Raw genomic sequence first — 22655 nt, forward strand, 5'->3', positions numbered from 1 at the left:
AGCGTCTGTGTCTGCTTCTGTGTGTGTGTGTGTGGGGGTGGGGGGTGAAATATCATAATAATTATTATATTAATAAGAATGAATAACAAAAAGTTGCTAGCTTCAACCATGCACTTTATCGCCTCCCACGAATTCCTCTGGGGAAGCCCGTCAGTGACGTCAGTTTCCAGCGACGGCAGGAGCTGTCTGAGCGCTTGTCGCTGTTTATTTGCTTTTGGGGGTGAAGCAGCGGAAGACAACCCGGGGAAACGTTTATTTCGCTCTTCTGTTGTCATGGTGATTTTTTTTCATAGTAAATACATATTTTTTTATTTTTCATATATTTTTCTCATTAAGGTGAGATTTCCGCGGTGTCAAATCGGCAGCTTCAAATTCTTGTGAAACTAGCGACCTAGTTTACACTCAGCTTTGCGGCATTCCTGACAAGAAGAAAATGAATTGCGCTATGTTGATTAATTAATTGATTAATTAAAATATTTGAAGATTTGGTAATATTAATATGTATATATTTTACTCATTATTTATGTATTTAATGTATGTCCGTTATGTGCTATTCTGTATGCGCCACAGCTGCAGCCGCAGTTGCGGAAATGGTGCAGAATGAATGCGCACAATGCGGTATTGCTGACTTTATTGTCATTATTATGAATATAATCTGCTAATAATATTACGTTGTATTGATTATGCAGTTTTGCACATGGAAAGTCTTATTAGGTTAGACAAAACTTATTTGTATATATATACACTGGTCTGTATCGTTATTGTTTGATCTTCCGGTATTTCACTATCAGTGGCGGTTTGTATAGAAATTAACAATTGTCAGTGTTATTTATCGATTTATTCAACGTCCCTTTTAAAACAATTATACGTCCTTTTGGGTCTACCATTAAACATATTTTACGGCACAAGTGATGTATTTAATATATCTGAGAAGACAGCCACTGTTCAGGTTTAATGCGGTCTTTTAAACTGTTCGTGTGTTCTCGCTTTCTCTTCTCTTAGGAGATCCTCGCCTCATCCCTTCATCATATTTGTGTGTGTGTGTGTGTGTTTTGTTGTGTGACTGTTTGTCTGTCTCACTGATTGACTGACCACTGTGGCAGTGTCTGAGTGTGTGTCTGTCTCTCTGCCTGTCCGCATTTAAGTTAGTGTATGTGCGTGTCTGGATGTACGGTTAAGTGCGACTGTGGGCTGCAAGGGAAGCAAAGTCTGTCTGTCAGTCTGTGTGTGTGTTTGTCTGACTTAACTTTTCTGTGTGTGTGTCAAAACAGTATGTATGCATGGCCTGACTGGGCATCCCTGTGTCCATATGTGTCTGTCTATCACCTATAATCTGTCTGACTTACTGTCTGTCTGCATCTTTCACTGTGTGTTTGTGTGTGCTTGTGTCTGTGTGTGAGTGTGTGTGTGTGTCTTACCTCCTACCCCCTCCCCCGTTGCCATGACAGAGTACTACGAGGAGGGGGGCATGCTATACGAACGCCCACCCCCACTGCCTGTCAAAGTAGAGTCTCCTGAGGGTGAGCAGTTCTCGAGGGGGGCTGTGTCAGAGGATGGGGTCACTCAGGACGACGAGGACTCAGACTCTGGCTGCGGTGCGCTGGGGGCCGAAGCAGGGGGCCTCCCCTTCAATGTTGTAGTGGTGCATCCCAGCGTCTCTGGGAACGACCGACACCCCGCCCCCGAGCACAGTAAGGCTTACTGACATACTCGTTAGTGTGTCAGTCAGTCAGTGTTGTACAGTGTAGTATAGTTTCAGTGCAGCACAGGTGAAACTATGCTCCTAATCACCTCCACTTCCCCCTCTCTTTTATCCACTTTGTCTCCACAGATGGCCTGGTTTCCGGGGGTGTGGGGGGCGTGTCTGGAGGCAAACGCAAGAGCCGCTTCAGTGGGGCAGAGCTGGAGGTGCTGGTGGCCGAGGTGACGGGGAGGGAAGGCGAGCTGTTTGGACCGGGGGCGGGGCGCCTGCGGCGGCGGGAGCGTGAGCGGATCTGGGCCTGCATCCTGGAGCGGGTCAATGCTGTATCCCGCGTGCCACGCACCCTCCGTGAGGTGAAGAAGCGCTGGGACGACCTAAAGAGGCGCAACAGCGGCCGGCTGGCGGATGCGCAGCACCGCTGGGGCTGTTACAGCCCGGGGAGGGAGCCCCATCCGCTTCCCTCGCGTCTGCCAGGCCGTCTCCCGCAGGCAAGCCCCAGGCTGCGGGGCCCCAGACGCAGGGCTTTCCCAGCCAGGGCCCCTGCCAGTGCTGTTGGTAGGTGGAGAGGCAGAGACTTAATTGTAATTGACTGACTGTATCTCTACATCACTCTATCATTCAGTGTGTCTGACTCTGTCCATCTGATATCTTGTCCCTACTGCTTGCTAACTCCTTGTTGAGTGTAAATTAAACGTGAAACAGGTCCCCAACCTACACATATAAATAATGAAACAAACAAGAAAAAACTGTAGCCAAAGTCTACAAACCAATACCAGTTGTTCTTTCTTCCATTGTTTTGTTCCCTTGCTGTCTCCTCACTCCACCCAGACTCTGCTCCTGTGACAGTGCCGTGCACAGCCTTGTGGGGGGGCAGGGGCTCAAACCAAAAAAGGGGCACTGGAAAGTTGTGGTCCAGGGTGGAGGAGAGGTGCCGAAATGCGATTCAATACTGGGGGAAAGAGAGAGCACAGTTGGGACAAATAAGGCACTTCAGAAAAAAATGGGCAGTGGCTCGCCCCACAGTTTATTTTACTTAATTAAACTAATTAAAATAAAAGTTTCTTAGGAACTCATATTTTCAGTGATTTCTCTCTCTGTCTCTCTTTCCAGACACAGTAATAGTGGGTGATGGCCCAAGGCGGAGTGGCGAGTTCGAGGGGGAGGGTGAGCTAGAAGAGGAGGAGGAGGAGGAGGAGGAGGAAGAGGGAGGGGAACCAGGAGGAGAGAGCAGCACTGAAGACAGGCTGGGGCAGAGGGACCCCCCCCCAGGGCGCTGGTTGCCTCCCTCCCCTATTTACAGCGTCCCCTTCATCAATGGGACCCCCCCCCATCCCAGCCCCCCCGCAGCCTCCCAGCTCAACCCCCCCGGTCACCCCCACCTCTCCCATGACCCCTGGCTGGAGCAGGAACTGCGGGGCCTGAGCGAGGCGGCCGTCCGACTGGGGGACAGGATGGAACTGAGTTTGAGGGAGTGGGGGGAAGGGTTTCGCCGTGACACCAGGGCCCTGGCAGCCTCACAAGATGCCCTGGCCCTCAGCCTGCAGCAGAACAACATCCTGCTGCAAAGGGTGCTGGGAATTCTGGAGCGGCAACAACAGCAACAACAGCAACAACAACAGCAGCAGCAACCACAACAGCAAGTCACCGAGTCTGCTGCCCCTCCTGCCCCAAATCCACCCCCTGATCTCTTAGATGGTACAGCCCAGCCTCCTCCATCTCCAGCAAGGTCCGGGAGAGCCCAGCGGCTGCGGCGGGGGAGGGCGGCGGAGCAGAGAAGGAGGAGATCCTAGCTTGTTTTGGAACTGATTTTGGTTCTCCTTAAATATATGCAGGGGATTGTATAAGTATTCACCCCCAAGGACTTTTGGACACTTTGCAGCTTTACAATCTGGAACTAAAATGGATTTAATTGGGATTTTCTGTCACTGATCTACACAAAGTATTACATAATGTTGATGTTGGAAAAAAAATCTATTATATTTTTGTAATTAACTACAAATAAAAATCTGAAAAGTCTTGATTGCATACGTATTCACCCTCTTTGCTATGATAAACTTAAATGAGCTGTGGTGCAGCCAACTACCTTCAGAAGTCACATAATTAGTTGAATAAAGTCCACCTGTGTGCAATTAAAGTCTCACTTGAATTTAGATTAGATACACCTGTTTCTGGAAGGCAGAGCAAATAACCACACCATGAAGACTAAGCAAGCTTTCAAAACAAGTCAGAGAGGAAGTTTTGGAATAGCAAGATTTAGGCTATAGACAAACAGGCCAAAATTTGAACATCCCCCAGAGCACAGTTAAATCTTTTTTTTTTTTTAATGAAAGAATATGGCACAACCATGAATTTGAAACTGAAACTGAGTGACCGGGCAAGGAGGTCGGTGGACACCAAGAGGCAAAGATTAACTCTGAAGGAGCTACAGAGTTCCACAGCCAGGGTGGGAGAAACTCTATATGTCAACTGTTACCTGGGTACTTTACAAAGCTGGGCTATATTTAAGAGTGGTACAGAGAAAGCCATTTCTGAAAATCCATCACCTCAAATCCTGTTTGGAGTTGCCACAATGCATATGGAAGGCACAGCAAAGATAAAAGGCAAAAGGCTCTCTGGCTGAATGAGACCAAAATTTAACTTCATGGCCTAAATGCAAAACACAATGTGTGGCGCAAAGCCAACACAGCTCTTCACCCTGAGAACTCACCCCCACGGTAAAGCATGGTGGTGGCAGCATCATGTTATATAGGAAATACAGGAAAATCCTAGAGGAAACCTGCTGCAGTCTGCAAGAGACCTTGGACTGGGGCAGAGGTTCACCTTTCAACAAGACAATCAGTGTTTCTCCCAGAAATGTGCATATCTGCAATTTGCAAACAAGAAGCTGAGTGTCCTAGAATTGCCTAGTCAACGCCCAGACCTCAATCCAATTGAGAATCTGTGAAAAGACTTTAAAGCTGCTGTTAACCAACAGTGCCCATCCAACTTGAAAGAGTTTGAGCAACTTTGCCAAGAAGAATGGGCAGAAATTACAGAAACCACATATGCAAAGCTGGTAGAGCCTTACCCAAAAAGACTCACAGCTGTACCAAGCTACCAGGTGGTTCTACCAAGTATTTACTAAGGTGGGTGAATACTTAAGCAACTAACACATTTCAGTGTTTTTTGTGTAATTAACTTTTGATTCACAATATTTTGCAACTTCAAGGTGTTGTGTCTACAAACAATCCCAATTAAATCAATTTTAATTCCAGATTGAACCATAACAAAAAATGTGAAAAAGTCCTTGGGGGGTGAACACTTATGAAGTCCACCGTACACATATTTATATCGATCTTCTTTTTCTTCAAATTTGTTCCAATGTTTACTACCTTAAAATGGTAACTATGGAGTTATCCACTCAAGTTCAGTCTAGCTCAGTCCAGTGCAATATATTCCAGTACAGTACAATCCAGTCCACTGTAAATACAATCATAACTGAACCCTGCTCTGTCAGTGCACTGCTGGTGCTTCTGTCAGTACCAGTGCCACCTGGCCAGCAATTCTGTACTCCCCAGCTGAGGCCACTGTCTGCTCTGTATCTGCTAAAGACGTGTATTTTTAATATATGATATGCAATCCTTTCATTTTCAGTCTGTAAAAATTGGATTTATTTTTGTATTTCTAAAATACAAGGGGTATATTTGAAATCTATATTTGGCCTGTAATCTGGACATTTACTTGACAAAGAAATTCACCCGGTCATATATTTGGAAAATCAAAATATGTGTGAGCCAAGAAATAGTCAACTCTACAATTTTGGCACACTTGATAAAGATGAGCAAACAAATTCTGTAAAAAACAAACAGCACAGGTAATTAGCTTTATTTAAATTTTCCAAAATGTGGAATATATTGTATTTTATGAATGATTCAAGGCAATCAACCAAAATTACATTTCTCAAATTATACATTTATTTCCAAAAAGAAAAAGGATCACCATGATTGGCATCCTCCCTTGGCAAGGGTAAAGGCACAGAGACTTTTTCTATATTTTTACATGAGATTGCAGAACACATTGGAAGGATCGTCGAAAAATATGACTTCGGAGTATTAGTATACAATAATATAATTTCCCCATATTGTTTAGCATAAAAGAGAGCTCATTCCCTTTTTGTTTATTTCCTACAGATTTTGTTGCTCATCTTTATCCAGGGTGCCAGTAATTTTGGAGGTGACTGAATATCGAATGAAAAGAATAAAAATTCAACTGCACTCACGGGAAACAGTCATAGTAATTAGTATACATTAAACCTAAGCTTTTTTTTAATGCCCACTTTCTAGATTTTGTGGTGAACAATCAAATTTTCCACACCTACAGTCCATCTGGAAAGTATTCACAGCATTTCACTTTTTCCACATTTTGTTATGTTACAGCCTTATTCCAAAATGGATTAAATTAATTATTTTCCTCAAAGTTCTACAAACAATACCCCATAATGACATGAAAGAAGTTTGAAATCTTTGCAAATTTATTAAAAATAAAAACTGAAAAAAGCACATGTACATAAGTATTCACAGCCTTTGCTCAATACTTTGTTGAAGCACCTTTGGCACCAATTACAGCCTCAAGTCTTTTTGAGTATGATGCTACAAGCTTGGCACACCTATTTTTGGGCAGTTTCTCCCATTCTCCTTTGCAGGACCTCTCAAGCTCCATCAGGTTGGATGGGGAGCGTCGGTGCACAGCCATTTTCAGATCTCTCCAGAGATGTTCAATCAGGTTCAAGTCTGGGCTCTGGCTGGGCCACTCAAGGACATTCACAGAGTTGTCCTGTAGCCACTCCTTTGTCATCTTTGCTGTGTGCATAGGATCGTTGTCCCGTTGGAAGATGAACCTTCGTCCCAGTCTGAGGTCCAGAGTGCTCTGGAGCAGGTTTTCATCAAGGATGTCTCTGTACATTGCTGCATTCATCTTTCCCTCGATCCTGACTAGTCTCACAGTTCCTGCCGATGAAAAACATCCCCACAGCATGATGCTGCCACCACCATGCTTCACTGTAGGGATGGTATTGGCCAGGTGATGAGCGGTGCCTGGTTTCCTCCAGACATGACATTTGCCATTCAGGCCAAAGAGTTCAATCTTTGTTTCATCAGACCAGAGAATTTTGTTTCTCATGGTCCGAGAGTCTTTCTGGTGCCTTTTGGCAAACTCCAGGCAGGCTGTCATGTGCCTTTTACTGAGGAGTGGCTTCCGTCTGGCCACTCTACCATACAGGCCTGATTGGTGGAGTGCTGCAGAGATGGTTGTTCTTCTGGAAGGTTCTCCTCTCTCCACAGAGACACACTGGAGCTCTGTCAGAGTGACCATCAGCGTTCTTGGTCACCTCCCTGACGAAGGCCCTTCTCCCCCGATCGCCCAGTTTGGGCAGGCGGTCAGCTCTAGGAAGAGTCCTGGTGGTTCCAAACTTATTCCATTTATGGATGATGGAAGCCACTGTGCTCATTGGGACCTTCAATGCTGCAGACATTTTTCTGTACCCTTCCCCAGATCTGTGCCTCGATACAATCCTGTCTCAGAGGTCTACAAACAATTCCTGAGACTTCATGGCTTGGTTTGTGCTCTGACATGCACTGTTAACTGTGGGACCTTATATAGACAGGTGTGTGCCTTTCCAAATCATGTCCAATCAATTGAATTTACCACAGGTGGACTCCAATCAAGTTGTAGCAACAGCTCAAGGATGATCAGTGGAAACAGGATGCACCTGAGCTCAATTTTGAGTGTCATGGCAAAGGCTGTGACTTATGTACATGTGCTTTTTTTTGTTTTTTAATTTTAATACATTTGCAAAGATTTCAAACTTCTTTCACGTTGTCATTATGAGGTATTGTTTGTAGAATTTTGAGGAAAATAATTAATTTAATCAATTTTGGAATAAAGCTATAACATAACAAAATGTGGAAAAAGTGAAGTGCTGTGAATACTTTCCGGATGCACTTGTACACCATACTCCCTCTAATACAAACTAATGTTTTAACTCAGTTCAGTCAACTGGAACCTTTTAATCATTTAAACTATTTGTGTACATTAAAATACATACATGTTCGTAGTAGTAGTGCTGGTGCTGGTAGTAGTTGTAGACGTAGGTTAGACCACCTGCCTAATATTGTGTAGGCCCCCCTTTTGCCGTCAACACAGCCCTGACCTGTCGAGGCATGGACTCCACTAGACCTCTGAAGGTGTGCTGTGGTATCTGGCACCAAGACATTAGCAGCAGATCCTTTAAGTCCTGTAAGTTGCAAGGTGGGGCCTCCATGGATCGGACTTGTTTGTCCAGCACATCCCACAGATGCTCAATTGGACTGAGATCTGGGGAATTTGGAGGCCAAGTCAACACCTTGAACTCGTGATTCATCAGACCAGGCCACCTTCTTCCATTGCTCCGTGGTCCAGTTCTGATGCTCACGTGCCCATTGTAGGCGCTTTCAGCAGTGGACAGGGGTCAGCATGGGCACCCTGACTGGTCTGCGGCTACGCAGCCCCATACGCAACAAACTGCAATGCACTGTGTGTTATGACATCTTTCTATCAGAACCAGCATTAACATTTTCAGCAATTTGAGCTACAGTAGCTCGTCTGTTGGATCGGACCATATGGGCCAGCCTTCGCTCCCCACGTGCATCAATGAGCCTTGGCTGCCCATGACCCTGTCGCCGGTTCACTGCTTTCCTTCCTTGGACCACTTTTGATAGGTACTGACCACTGCAGACCGGGAACACCCCACAAGAGCTGCAGTTTTGGAGATGCTCTGACCCAGTCGTCTAGCCATCACAATTTGGCCCTTGTCAAAGTCGCTCAGATCCTTACACTTGCCCATTTTTCCTGCTTCTAACACATCAACTTTGAGGACAAAATGTTCACTTGCTGCCTAATATATCCCACCCACTGACAGGTGCCATGATAACGAGATTATCAGTGTTATTCACTTCACCTGTCAGTGGTCATAATGTTATGGCTGATCGATGAATTAATGAATGTGACATCACAGCAGGACAGGAAACATGGCAGCTGAGTTTATGGTTTTGAGTACGGCAAGTACAGATTCCATGTTAACATGCAGAACGCAGTGCAGTTCGGGGTGTACGGCAGCGAGACACCACACCAGGAGAATAAACAGGATGAGAGATGGCGATGGAGTTTGTTTGTTGTGGCCACCACTGACCCAGGCCCTTCTCCTGCACCCAGTGCGGGAAAAGGTTCTGTATGACCAGCAAAGTCAGGGGCCACGGAAACATGCACACCTGCAGCCTGTTCCCCAAGAGGTACACTCAGCAGAGGGGGCTCATGCTGCACATGAAGATGCACCACCAGAGTGAGGAGGAGGAGGAGGGGATGGGGCAGATGAGAGCAGAGGAGGGCAGTGGAAAGCCCCATGACCAAGAAGATACCCCTCCGCAAGCTCCACCCCCACAATGCTCCTCCCGTTCCCGTCCCCGTTCCTACTCCTATTCCTCTCCTCTCCTCTCCTCTCCTCCTCCTCCTGCTGCCCCGCCCACTTCTGTCTCAGTCTCAGGGAGGGCCAGCGTCCAGAGGCCAGTCGTACCCCAACCACGGGGAGTACCCCCAACTCTCCTGTCCTCCTTCTCCCTCTGCTTCTCTTCTTTTTATTCCTGACCCTCCTGCTGCTGTCACCAATCCCACTCTTCCTTGTCACTCACACCTACCTCCCCATCCTCTGTTGCTGGCTGTTCATCCCTCCTCACCCTCTCCCTCTCCTCCTGTCTGTGCCATCTTCTTCTCTATCCTGCCTCCCTCCTCCTGTTCTGCCCTGGCTTGTCTTTGTGTCTGTCAGAAATACTTTCCTGGTCTCAGTGAATCCCTCTCTTCCTCCTCCTCCTCCTCCACTGTTGGTGTCTGCAGGGGCACAAAAATAGGGTATGCAAAAATTTGCAGTGAATAGGGGCGCCGCACGATGGGGGGCGCCATTGTGCCAAAATCATTATTTGAAAATCTTCTTTCATAAAACGTTATAAATAATCAAAAGCTTATTTGTTAAATAGTGAAAGGAAACATTTTTATTTAACTTTTGTTTAGCATTTTAAATGAGTTCAAGAATGTATTTTATTATATCAAGTGATTGCTTATCAACCACTCACCCTCCGACATTACTCTAAGTCTGTCACAGACACAGTCACATGACCAAAATGATCGAGGAGGGAAGCGTTCTAGGGCGCAGAACAGAAAAAGAAAAAGGGAAAATGAAAAACAGTAAATTGAAATGAGGACAGCAATGTCCAAGTGGATTAACAGAGATTGGTAAACTTAACCTATCATTTTTATCACTGTAAGTGTTAAAGTTAATCAACATTTTACGTTCTTGCCTGAGAGGGCAAAGTGATTATAGTTAATATCAGTTCATTAACGAGTATCTCCGTCGCTCAAAAAATACAAAAGTCGCGTATGTTTGTAAATGGGCGCTCGATTTACATTCGAGAGAAACGGAGGAGAGTGTTCAAATTGAGCCTCCCCACCAAACACAAGCTCGTTATTGCGCTTTTCGACATAAATCCTCTGTTAATGCAGACAAGCACGTTATGTCTTGCAGCGCGCAGTCAAATACAATCTCAGAAACCACTGGATGTGGTGTGAGTAATGACCTCATCCAGATCTAATTAATAATTCCAGAGGGAAAGTCATTGGCTTGCTTGTGATGGAGAGGTTGCTTAGAACCAATCATTTGGAACAAATTATTTTAAAATGTTTTATTTGTATTGTGTGTGTGTGTGTTAAGGTATATATAGTTTACGAAGACTTCACTAGGCCTCTTCTATATTATACACGTATAATTATGCTATAAACAAACACTTAAGCCTCCTCATAAAACAAAATGCTTAAAAATAACATTAAATGAAGGATATTTTAATGTAAAAACGTTTTCTGTGAGGGTTAGTGTTAGGGGATAGAATATACAGTGGCAAGAAAAAGTATGTGAACCATTTGGAATTAATTGGTTTTCTGCATTAATTGGTCCTAACATTTCATTTAATTTCATCACAAGTATAGACAAACACAATGTGCTTAAGATAACCACACGCAAACAATTATAATCTTTCATGTTTTTATTGAGCACATCCCATTAAACATTCACAGTGCTGTGGAAAATGTAAGTGAAAAGTTTACATCCCCCAGCCCTTGATGCATCATGTTGCCTTCTTGAGCATCAGTGAATGTTTTCATCCTTTGTAATAGTTGTCTATGAGATGGATCTGAAAATCATACAGTCACTGTTGGAAAGGGGTCAAATATGCAGAAGATGCTGGAAAACCAAAGAATGTGCAGGACCTGGAGGATTTTTCTGAAGAACAGTGGGCACTTTAACTGCTCAGGATAAACAAGGACTCATGAACAACTATCACAAAACTAAAAAAAAGTTGTGGATCATGCAGGTAACAACAACAAGGTAGTCACTTACACAGTTCACTTACTGTTTCCACAGCACTGTGAATGTTTAATGGGATGTGTTCAATAAAGACATGAAAGATAAGAATTGTTTGGGTGTTGTTAGCTGTTCCCAAATTTGCAGCTTCTACCACATTGCCTGGGAGTTTGTTCCAGATTGTGACGACTCTCTGTGTGAAGAAGTGTCTCCTGTTTTCTGTATTGAATGCCTTGAAGCCCAATTTCCATTTGTGTCCCCGGGTGCGTGTGTCCCTCCTGATCTGGAAAAGCTCCTCTAGTTTGATGTGGTCGATGCCTTTCATGATTTTGAAGACTTGAATCAAGTCCCCACATAGTCTCCTCTGTTCCATGGTGAAAAGGTTCAGTTCCCTCAGTCTCTCAGTAGGACATTCCCTTCAGACTTGGAATAAGTCTGGTTGCTCTCCTCTGAACTGCCTCTAGAGCAGCGATATCTTTCTTGAAGTGTGGAGCCCAGAACTGTACACAGTATTCCAGATGAGGTCTAACTAGCGCATTGTACAGTCTTAACATTACTGCCCTTGTTTTAAATTCTACACTTTTGACAATATACCCTAACATTCTGTTTACCTTTTTTATTGCTTCCCCAGTTTGGATGTAGAAAGTGAGGAATCCACGTAGACTCTTAAGTCTTTCTCATGCATTACTTCTTCTAGTTCTATTCCTCCCATAGTGTAATTATAGTGGACATTTAGTGTTATCTGCATGTAATACCTTGCACTTGTCCACATTGAATTTCATTTGCCAGGTGTCAACCCACAACTTAATATTATCTAAGTCCCTCTGAATAGCCTGTGCTGCCAAGATTGTATCTGCTGAGCCACCTATTTTAGTATCATCTGCAAATTTGACAAGTTTGCTAACTATCCCAGAGTCCAGATCATTAATATAGATTAGAAAAAGCAAAGGCCCTAGTACTGATCCCTGTGGAACTCCACAAACAACCTCACTCCAGTTAGAAGCAACTCCTCTAATCGACACCCTCTGTTTCCTACACATCAACCAGTTCATAATCCATCTACTTTACCCTGAATGCCTACAGCTTCCAATTTGAGGATCAGTCTTTGGTGTGGAACCTTATCAAAAGCTTTTTGGAAATCTAAGTATATCATATCATATGCTTTCACATGATCTACAGCTGCAGTTGCATGTTCAAAAAATTCTAATAAATTAGAGACATGATCTGCCTCGTCTAAGCCCATGTTGACTATCTCCAAGAATTTGGTTTTCATTAAGATGCTCCTCTATTTTCTGTCTAATTATTTTTTCCAACATTTTACAGGTGATGCAGGTGAGACTAATTGATCTGTGATTTCCTGGCTCAGTTTTGTCCCCTTTCTTGTGGATTGGTATGACATTTGCTGTCTTCCAGTCAGTTGGCACATTCCCTGTTCTAAGTGTCATTTGAAATATTTTAGTTAATGGTCTATACATATTTTCCCTAATTTCTTTAAGTACTGTTGGAAATATACCATCTGGCTCAGGTGATTTGTTTGTTTTTAATTCTGCTAGTCCCTTTAGTACCTCCTCCTCATTTATCTTGATCTCTCTTAGAGTTTGACTGGACTGATTGCTAACCTGTGGTATGTTTTCTGTTTTTTCTTTTGTAAAAACCTATGTGAAATACTAATTTAGAACATTTGCCACTTCTTGTTCATTTCCCAAGATACTTCAATTTCTGCCCTTTATCTGTTTCACTTCCTCCTTTATTGACCTCTTGCTGTTGTAATATTGAAAAAAGATCTTTGCATTAGTTTTAGCTCCAAGAGCTATGTTTCTTTCTATTTCCCTATTTGCTTTCCTGATCCCTTTCTTAAGATCTCTTTGCAGTTCTTTGTATTTTGTTTTATCTCTATCCCTTTTTTATGCTCTATACAACATTTTCTTTCTCTTGATATGTTTTGCATACTTCTGTTAAACCATTTTGGCCAATGTTTTTTAGTGCTCAATTTGCTAAGTTTTGGTACAAATTAGTATATTCTTAAAATATAACCATCCATGTTCAACCGAATCTGTATCCGGTGTGCTCCAGTGTCGTCTCATACCTTTAAGGTTTGCTTTTCTAAAATTGTAGACCATTGTTTTAGACTTGGTCCTTGTTTTTTGAAAGAATGCCTCAAAGCTAACCATATTGTGATCACACTTTGCCATTGGTTCTCTAACTAGTGTCCCTCTGAAAATATAATTTGAAATCATTTGAAAATATCAAGTCAATGCATGCTCTCTCTCTGGTTGGTTCCCTGACAAATTGAGTTAGAAAGCAATCATTTACCATGTCAACCATTTCTATTTCTGCTTCTGTAGTCCCAACTGGGCTATGTTTGGGAAATTGAAATCCCCCATTATAACAGACACATCCTTGCTACACTGATTACACTGTACAGTGCAACATCTTGCTGAATATCTGAGTTGGGTGGTCTGTAACACACTCCTACCACTAATCCTTTGGATCTTTTGTTGAAAAGTTTAACCCACAATGATTCTGCTTCGTTACTAAGATCTAATCTGAGTTCTTCTGCCTCAATGTCATTTTTGACATATAATGCTACCCCACCACCTCTTCGATTTTGTCTGTCTCTAAACTGTGTGTATCCTTTTAACTTGTATTCATCCCATAATTTTCTATAAGCCATGTTTCTGTCACTACCATCATAGTCACATGCCAGCACTGTTCAACTGTCCAACATCTTGTTCCTTATACTCCTGGCATTGAGGTACAAACATTTCAGGACTTTCCAACTGGTAGTTTCCCTGTTTCGTTCCTTAGTGGAACATCTCCCATTGTCAGAGCTCCCTGCCCCCCTCGTCCCTATTTTAAAAGATTCTCAATTTCTCTGTACATACGCTCTCCCAATGCATTAGCCCCCCTTCTGTTTAGATGTAGACCATCCGGTTTGTACAGGTCCCATCTATCCCAAAAGAAAGACCAATGACTCATACATCTAAAACCCTCCTCCCTACACCAAGATTTCAACCACGTGTTCAACTTTCTAATCTAAGCCTGTCTCCCTGGCCATGCACGTGGTACCGGAAGTATTTCATAGAAAACTACCATGGAGGTTCTGCTCTTTAGTTTCTTTCCTAACTCTTTAAATTTGTCTTGAAGAACCTCTGTCCTACCTTTTCCTATGTCATTGGTTCCAATGTGGACCATGACCAGTGGATTCCCCCCAGCTTTGGCCAGTAGCCCGTCTACTAGTTTAGGGAGATCTGCAACCTGAGCACCAGGCAGGCAAGATACCATGTGGGTCTCCTTATCACTAGAACACACTGTGTGATCTACACCTCTAAAGGTACATTTCCTTTTTTCTGCAAAGTGGCAAACTATTTATTTACAGCTATCTCGTCCAGCCTGCAGCTCTGTCAAGGTTGTGAGATGGTTAGTTTGATATGGGACTGTGTATAATATGTATAGGCCTATTTTATGTAAGGGTATATATATATATATATATATATATATATATATATATATAGTAAGTCATAATATAACCTTGAATCACTTGTTCTCAGGACTGTGCAGTTGAGGGTTACTTTTGAAAAGTTCAACCAAAATATATTGAAAACTGGCACTTGTCATATTTTTCCAGGCCTGCTTGCAAGTCTGTTTCACGTAGTCAGATACATTACAGCCCAGTCTATAGTCCCTGCGCAGTACAGTCTTTTTTAAAACAAACAACACATGCATTATAATTGGTAATTAAATGTTACTTAGAAAATAACAAATTGAACAATGCCTAAATCCTGTTTGATTTCTGTACTTTTGGATTGATATAGTTCGTTGGTAGATGTTTTCAAGAAAGGGAGGTGTGCTTAAAGTTAGACTGTACAATGTGCTTCGGTATAACCAAAAAACAGACACACAAGGACGTGTGCCCCACTACAACAGAAGACTTTGCATCAGTGTAAGTCGAGATTGCTTCAGTACAATCTCACAAAGCAACGAAATCCCGTAGTGGCCGGTGTACGTGGATCACCAGCACTGCCGGTCTGTATCCTTTTGAGCGTTATTTTCCGGATCCGTTGTTTTTGCAGCGGCGGAGGGCATGCGGTGTGAAAGATGGCCACTGTTTATACCGCGGAATCTCCTCCAGATAAGCTGAGTTCAACCCTAGAAGAACAGCGAGGTTTTGTGAACGGGAACGCTTATGCGGAAAGCACCTTTAATAATAATAATAATAATAATAATAATAATAATAGTAGTAGTAGTAGTAGTAGTAGTAACAGTAACAGTAACAATGTTATTAATGTGGAGCCAAGAGAATGCGGAGAAGCAGAGACGACGGGGAGCAATGGACAGCCTGGTGGAAACGATATATTGTTCCCGGCAGACGTCCGCCCAGAATTACCAGGCGGAGTGGAGGCCCGGGGGATCCTCGATGTTGCCTGCGGAGATCACCGGGATTTCGAGCGCTTGCAGACGCCGCAGGGGTTCAGACAACACACGGGCTCCGGGGCGTCTGATAACAGCGCAGGTGAGACGGAGACAAAAGAAAAAAACAGTTTTATATATAAGATGTAAATTAATGTTTAGCATTATTATAATTATTCTCATTTGAAATCTATTACCTTGTATGTAAATACATGCACACCGTATCGATTTCATTGATCATATTATTTATACTACTGTGGAGTCGGGGTATAGCTTTAAACAACGAAAACAAACAAGTTTAAGCGTTCAAGTGTTTGTTGCTTTTAATAAGACCAGACAGTTGACCCTAATGTAACCCGCGCATTCTGTCACTCCGTCGCCTGTACTGTGACGGTGAGGTGAACTGTGGTGAGATGCGCTTGTGTCCCTGTGCTTTTTATTGTGCTACAGCTCCAAACCCCTCTCCACCTGTAGTCCTTATGTGGTAATAGTGCTTATTGTCATTTTTCAGTCACTCCTACTCCTTTCTTTTTCTTCTCCTTCTTCTGTAAACAGTTACTTAGTTTATGTACAGGCGGGTGACAATTAAAGGAAAAACCAACATAAAGTGTCTCAGTAAGGTGTTGGGCACCATGAGACGCCAGAACAGCTTCAATGCTCTTGGCACAGATTCTAGGAGTCTCTGGACTCTACTGGAAGGATGTTCCATTGTTTCAACAGATATTCCCTCATTTGGAGTTTTGATGATGGTGGTGGAGAGCACTGTCTTAACACATCAGTCCAAAATCTCCCAAAGGTGTTCAATTGGGTTGAGATCTGGTGACTGCGAAGGCCATAGCATATGATTCACATCATTTTCATACTCATCAAACCATTCAGTGACCCCTCGTGCCCTGTGGATGGGGGCATTGTCATATTGGAAGAGACCATTCCCATTAGGAGAGAATTGATTCACCATAGGATAAAGGTGATCACTTGGCATAACTTTGTAATGATTTGCAGTGACCGTTCCTTCTAAGGCGATAAGTGGACCCAAACCATGCCAGGAAAATGCCCCCCACAGCATAACAGAGCCTCCGAACCCCCTCACTGAAGTGGTCAAGCAGTCAGGCCTGTACCGGTCTCTTGGTGTTGCCACACATGCACTTGCCCACTTATCAGGAACACTAGCCAGTTGAACAATGTTTGTGACTGAAGCTTCTGCCATTTGTGCCCCAATAATGACACCTCTTTCAAAGTCACTTAGATCCTTTCCTCTTGCCATCTTGATAAAATCGAGGTCAACTGGGCCTGATCAGCATTTGTATATATGCCACAGAGCATGATAGAATGTTAATTGCTTAATTGTATCATGCAGTACACCAGTTTAGAGGCATCTGCATTCGTTATGTTCCTTCACTCATTTATTCCGGTTTTTCCTTTCATTTGTCACCCGTCTGTATATATATATGTATATGTGCACTACACACACACACACACACACACACACACATATGGCTTGCAGGCCTGCGCAGGAAACAACACACACGTGTACAGCTATTCTACATGTGTCCAGTGTTCTACAGGTAAACTAAACTGACTTTATATAAATATGCCCCCTGCACATATGTGTGTGTATATGTAATATATATATATATATATATACACACACACACACACACATATATAGCTTAAACATACATACATATGCATATATATATATGTGTGTGTGTGTGATATATATTTCACACACACACACACTACTGTGCAAAAGTTTTAGGCAGGTGTGGAAAAAAAATGCTGTAAAGTAAGAATGCTTTCAAAAATAGACATGTTAATAGATTATATTTATCAATTAACTAAATGCAAAGTGAGTGAACAGAAGAAAAATCTACATCAAATCAATAATTGGTGTGACCACCCTTTGCCTTCAAAACAGCATCAATTCTTCTAGGTACACATGCACACAGTTTTTGAAGGAACTCAGCAGGTATGTTGGCCCAAACATCTTGGAGAACTAACCACAGTTCTTCTGTGGATTTAGGCAGCCTCAGTTGCTTCTCTCTCTTCATGTAATCCCAGACAGACTTTGAAGATGCAAAATATTTTTTATTGTGAAACAAGAAATAAGACAAAAAAACTAAACCTGAGTGTGCATAACTATTCATCCCCCCCAAAGTCAATACTTTGTAGAGACACCTTTTGCAGCAATTACAGCTGCAAGTCTTGGGGTATGTCTCTATAAGCTTGGCACATCTAGCCACTGGGATTTTTGCCCATTCTTCAAGGCACAACTGCTCCAGCTCCTTCAAGTTGGATGGGTTCCACTGGTGTACAGCAATCTTTAAGTCATACCACAGATTCTCAATTGGATTGAGGTCTGGGCTTTGACTAGGCCATTCCAAGTTTGTTGTGGTGCCATATTCTTTCCATTTTTTAAAATAATGGATTTAATGGTGCTCCGTGGGATCTTCAAAGTTTCAGATGTTTTTATAACCCAACACTGATCTGTACTTCTCCACAACGTTGTCCCTGACCTGTTTGGAGCGCTCCTTGGTCTTCATGGTGCAGCTTGCTTGGTGGTGCCACTTGCTCAGTGGTGTTGGAGACTCTGGTGCCTTTCAGAACAGGTGTATATATGCTGAGATCATGTGACAGTTAGATTGAACACAGGTGGACTTTAAGTAATTATGTGACTTCTGAAGGTTATTGGTTGCACCAGATCTTATTTAGGGGCTTCATAGTAAAGGGGGTGAATACATAGACATGCACCACTTTTCTGTTTTTTATTTTTTGGGATTTTTTAAAACAAATAATTTTGTTCATTTCACTTCATCAATTTGGACTATTTTGTGTATGTCCATTACATGAAATCCAAAAAAAAATCCATTTAAATTCCAGGTTGTAATGCAACACAATAGGAAAAATGCCAAGGGGGGTGAGTACTTTCACGAGGCACAGTATATCTCAGAAATACTGTTTTATTGGTATGAGTATTTTACATTTCAAATAATAAAAACAATCAAAACAAATTTTAATACTTGTGATTAAAATTTTTATAAATCAATTCTTAAAATCACTTAAAATTTTTAAAATCTTAGTGATTAACGGAAACAATATACATGAACTTCAAATAAACATATCTCAGAAAACAAGTAACATTTATAATTCAGCAATGTGACATCTAGTATGTTTCCATGATCCCTCATCAGGACCCTAGGGACTCACCCCACCCCCCTCCCCCACGGTGGTCTCATATTGACTAATATTGATGATACTATTCCTCTGTTTTGTGTTGTCTGTCTGTTGTAGGTGCTGAGATCCTTGGCTATGCAGAGTCTGAAGGGGGGGAGCACAGGCGAAGAGGAAGGGGAGGGATAGGAGAGGAAGAAGCTTTGGATCAAGACACACAGCTCTTAGGAGGTCCAGAGTTGGTGCAGGGGGTTAGGGGAGCCAAGGAAGGGAATAAGAGAGGGGTGGGGAGGTTTGGCTTGGGGGAGGGTGAGGGTGAGAGTGAGGGGGAAGGGGAAGGGGAAGGGGAAGGGGAAGGGGCGGCAGCAGTGGCACTGACAGCGATGTACTCTCCCAGAGCTGATGAAGATCACTGGGGAAGAGGAGGAGGAGGAGACGGGGGGAAAGAGGAAGCGCAGGGGCTGGGGCAGTTACCAGGGCAAGAGCAGGTGCCGGGGCAGAAGCCATCTAGGCGGTGTCTGCAGTGCCGAGAATGTGGGCAGCAGTTCCCTCGGCGCGAGACCCTGGAGCTGCACTGGCTCTCCCACGCCCAGCAGAGGGTGCCGCATAGCCTGGCCTTCCAGCGCCAACGTGGTATGCTCTACAGCAGTCAGCAGCAACGCCTGCAGGCCGGAAGGTGGGCTGGGGGTGATGCAGGCAGAGAAGGACGGGCTGGCCGTGGAGGAGCAGGCAGTAGTAGCGGTGGAGTTGGCAGAGGTGGCGGTGGAGGAGTGGGCAGCCATCGCTGCGGTCCCTGTGGTCGCTCCTTTCCCAGTGCAGCCCGGCTGAGATCTCACCCGTGTCGGCTCCGCCCACAGCTGGAGAAGGCGTTCCGCTGCCCGCTTTGCCGCAAGGACTTTCGCTACAGCGTGTCAATCAATGCCCACATGCGCGCCCATTCGCTAGATGCCCCGTACCGCTGCCTGGAGTGTGGCAAGGGCTTTTCCTGTGGCCTGGCGCTGCACGCCCACCAGATGTCACATGCCGTGCTCAAGCCCTACGAGTGCCCGGAGTGCGGCCGTGCCTTCCGCCACCGCTCTGTCATGGAGGGCCACCGGCGCAAGCACTCGGACGAGAGGCCCTTCCAGTGCAGCCTGTGCGGCAAGCGCTTCAAGTACAGCAGCTACCTGCACCAGCACCGCTTCCTGCACACGGGGCAGAAGCCCTTCAAGTGCCCCGACTGCGGCAAAGACTTTGCCTTCGCCCAGAACATGAAGTCACACTGGCGGCTGCACCGGGAGCAGGCGCCACAGGATTTGGGCGAGCAGGGCAGCGGGGTGGAACAGCAGCAAGGAGAGGGGGAGGGGGACGGGGAGGGGGCAGCGGTGCTGGCAGGAGGAGGAGGAGGAACAAGATCTGGGGCAGGTTCTGGCAAGGCATGGGCCGGTCAGCTGACTCAGAAGCACCTGGAGTGCCCAGAGTGTGGCAAGCCCTTCCGCCACCGCTCTGTAATGGAGGGCCACCGGCGCAAGCACACAGGTGAGCGGCCGTTCCAGTGCAGCCTGTGTGGCAAGCGCTTCAAGTACAGCAGCTACCTGCACCAGCACCTCATCCTGCACACGGGGCAGAAGCCCTTCAAGTGCCCCGACTGCGGCAAGGACTTTGCCTTCTCCCAGAACATGAAGTCACACTGGCGGCTGCACCGGCAAAAGCCGCACCGCTGCCCGCATTGCCGCAAGGGCTACCGGGAGGAGGCAGAACTGCGCCGCCATCTGCTCAGCCATGCTGGGGACAAGCCTCACCGCTGCCAACAGTGCGGCAAGAGCTTCAGCCTGGCCTACCAGCTGCGTGACCACCACAACACCCACACGGGCGAGAGGCCCTACCGCTGCCCTGAGTGCCACAAGGGCTTCCCCTGGCTGGGCAGCCTGCTGGTGCACCAGAAGATCCATGCCAGGCAGAGACAGGCCGGGGAGGAGGGGGCGGCAGGGGGCAGTGTCACTGGGCAGAGGGGCCGAGGCAGAGGGAGGGGGAGGGGCTGGGGGAGGGGCAGTGGCAGTAGCGATGGATGGGTGGGGTTAGGAGGAGGGGGTGTGGATTGTGAGGGGGGGGCTTGTTTGGGTTGGGCAGCAGAGGAGGTGAATGCAGACCGGGCCAGGTGGGAGTCCTCCTCCCTCCCCAGCTGCCCCCCCAGCAAGGACCAGCCAGGGGAAAGGCAGGAGGGGGAGGGGTCCCTGGAGGTGAGCAACTGCTGGGGAACTGGGGGGAGTGCTGGTGATAGTTCAGGAGGGTCCGCGGTGCCCCTGTCTGTCACCCCCCCCCAGCAGGACTCGGCCTCCCTTTTGTTCGAGGAGCCAACGCCCAGGCACCAGGGAGGGGCTGCCCCCCTGAATTATCCACACCCTCCGCCTCATCCCTCCCTCCCTCTCACCTCCCCTCCTCCTCCTTCCTCCCTCCCTCTCACCTCCCCTCCTCCACCTTCCTCCCTCCCTCTCACCTCCCCTCCTCCTCATCCCCCAGCCCTCCCCTCATCCCTGCCGCTGAGCCTCCACACAGAGCAGGGGGGTCAGCAGCAGAAGCCAGCAGTGATACTGGGAGGAGCTGGGGCAGCAGCAATGGACTTCCCCCCCACTGGAGAACAAAACACACCCTTCCTTACTCTCCCTCCTCCTCCTCCTCCTCCTTCTGTAGCTCTCCCTCTCTGTGCAGAAAGCCTACAGCAGTGTGCAGCCCCTCTCCCAGCCTGCCAGCTCCCCCAGCCTCCCCTCCGGTTCCTGCAGCAGACGCAGCCCCCTGCACGCTACGGGTGTATGATTTGCGGTCAGTCGCTGCCCCAGGAGCTGCTCCTGCACCAGCATTACATGGAGCACGCACAGGGCGAAATTTGAGCCAGGCAGACCCACACTGCTGCTGCTGCCAGACACACAGACACACACACACACACTTAAACAGAGTGAAAGCTAGAAGGCCTGGGAGATGGGTTTACTGGTTTATGGTACATATATACAGCAAGCCGACCATGTGTCAACAGTGGCTTCCTGTCTAACTCCATTGCTGTCCCTGTCTCCTCATGTACAGGTGTGCTGTTGGTGTCACTGTGTCTCTCTTTCTCTGTATCTCCATTCTACACTCCCAATAAATGCCTGAATAACTGAAATTCTGAAATTGTGTCACTGAAGCTTTCTTTGTTGTCACACAGTACTTCTTTAGCGTAACATGGAACATTATATATAACATGGAGCATTCCATAGACTAGGGGGTAGGAATGATATTACCAGCTGAACTGTACTGCTGTAGAGGTGCAGACTACTGTACTGCTGCATTTTTAACAAAATGCCAAAAAACAAATGGCTGTTTTTTAATAAACTATAGATCTATAAGGGCTATTTAATTTAATTCAGAAAATGGTATACTTGTTTGTAAGGCCATGTAAGTCGCATTTGAGAAAAGTGTTTGATAAGGTGAAAGTAGTAGCAAAACCTGTGCCAATGCACACGTATTAACGGAGTGAAAAATTAGCGCTTAGCAACCGTTCATAGGAACTAAAAGCTCGTTCGCCTGCCTTCCCCAAACTGGCAACGCCCCTATCTGTGACATCATTGGGTTGTGACGGCCCAGGCTGGTGACGCAATCAGTGATGTGATAGGAGCAGGCGAGAACGGGTAAGTTTTGGGTCGTGTTTTTTTTTTTTTTTTTTTTTGGTCTTTTTTCCCTGTCTCTCTTTTGGTGAAATAAAATTCGTAGCGGTATAATGCATGAGCTCTCGCTCCCAGAAACACTGCATGTAAAATAAACACATGAAGAGCATGATCACATCAGTTCAGAGTGTGGGGAGAGATTGCGAGATCTTTGCGCAGCACCTTTTGTGAAAGGTACACAATGCTATAGTGGTGCAACTTGCGATTTCTCTAGGGTTATTTTTATTATTGATGACCGCACACTCTGTAGCAAACCTTACTGTGTGTAGATGTTACG

The 22655-nt window shown here is 45.4% G+C and overlaps 2 protein-coding genes across 3 annotated transcripts; both read left to right on the forward strand.

The window, feature by feature from the left end:
* Window positions 1-148: 148 nt before the first annotated feature.
* On the forward strand, window positions 149-3727 carry LOC136764981 (myb-related transcription factor, partner of profilin). Of its 2 annotated transcripts, none has more exons than XM_066719388.1 (4): window positions 149-336; window positions 1003-1691; window positions 1832-2257; window positions 2813-3727. In XM_066719388.1, the coding sequence occupies exons 2-4, from the start codon at window positions 1442-1444 to the stop codon at window positions 3490-3492; spliced, it is 1356 nt and encodes a 451-aa protein (XP_066575485.1). In that variant the 5' UTR covers window positions 149-336; window positions 1003-1441; the 3' UTR covers window positions 3493-3727. The 2 variants fall into 2 exon arrangements, with proteins under 2 accessions (XP_066575485.1, XP_066575486.1); XM_066719389.1 differs by having other exon boundaries at window positions 149-276.
* Window positions 3728-19043: 15316 nt separating this feature from the next.
* On the forward strand, window positions 19044-21568 carry LOC136764079 (zinc finger protein 665). The gene has a single exon (XM_066717905.1). The coding sequence runs from the start codon at window positions 19085-19087 to the stop codon at window positions 21566-21568; it is 2484 nt and encodes an 827-aa protein (XP_066574002.1). The 5' UTR covers window positions 19044-19084.
* The last annotated feature ends 1087 nt before the right edge of the window (window positions 21569-22655 follow it).

Source organism: Amia ocellicauda, chromosome 12, assembly GCF_036373705.1.
Source record: "Amia ocellicauda isolate fAmiCal2 chromosome 12, fAmiCal2.hap1, whole genome shotgun sequence".
In the NCBI taxonomy this organism is placed as follows: Eukaryota; Metazoa; Chordata; class Actinopteri; order Amiiformes; family Amiidae; genus Amia; species Amia ocellicauda.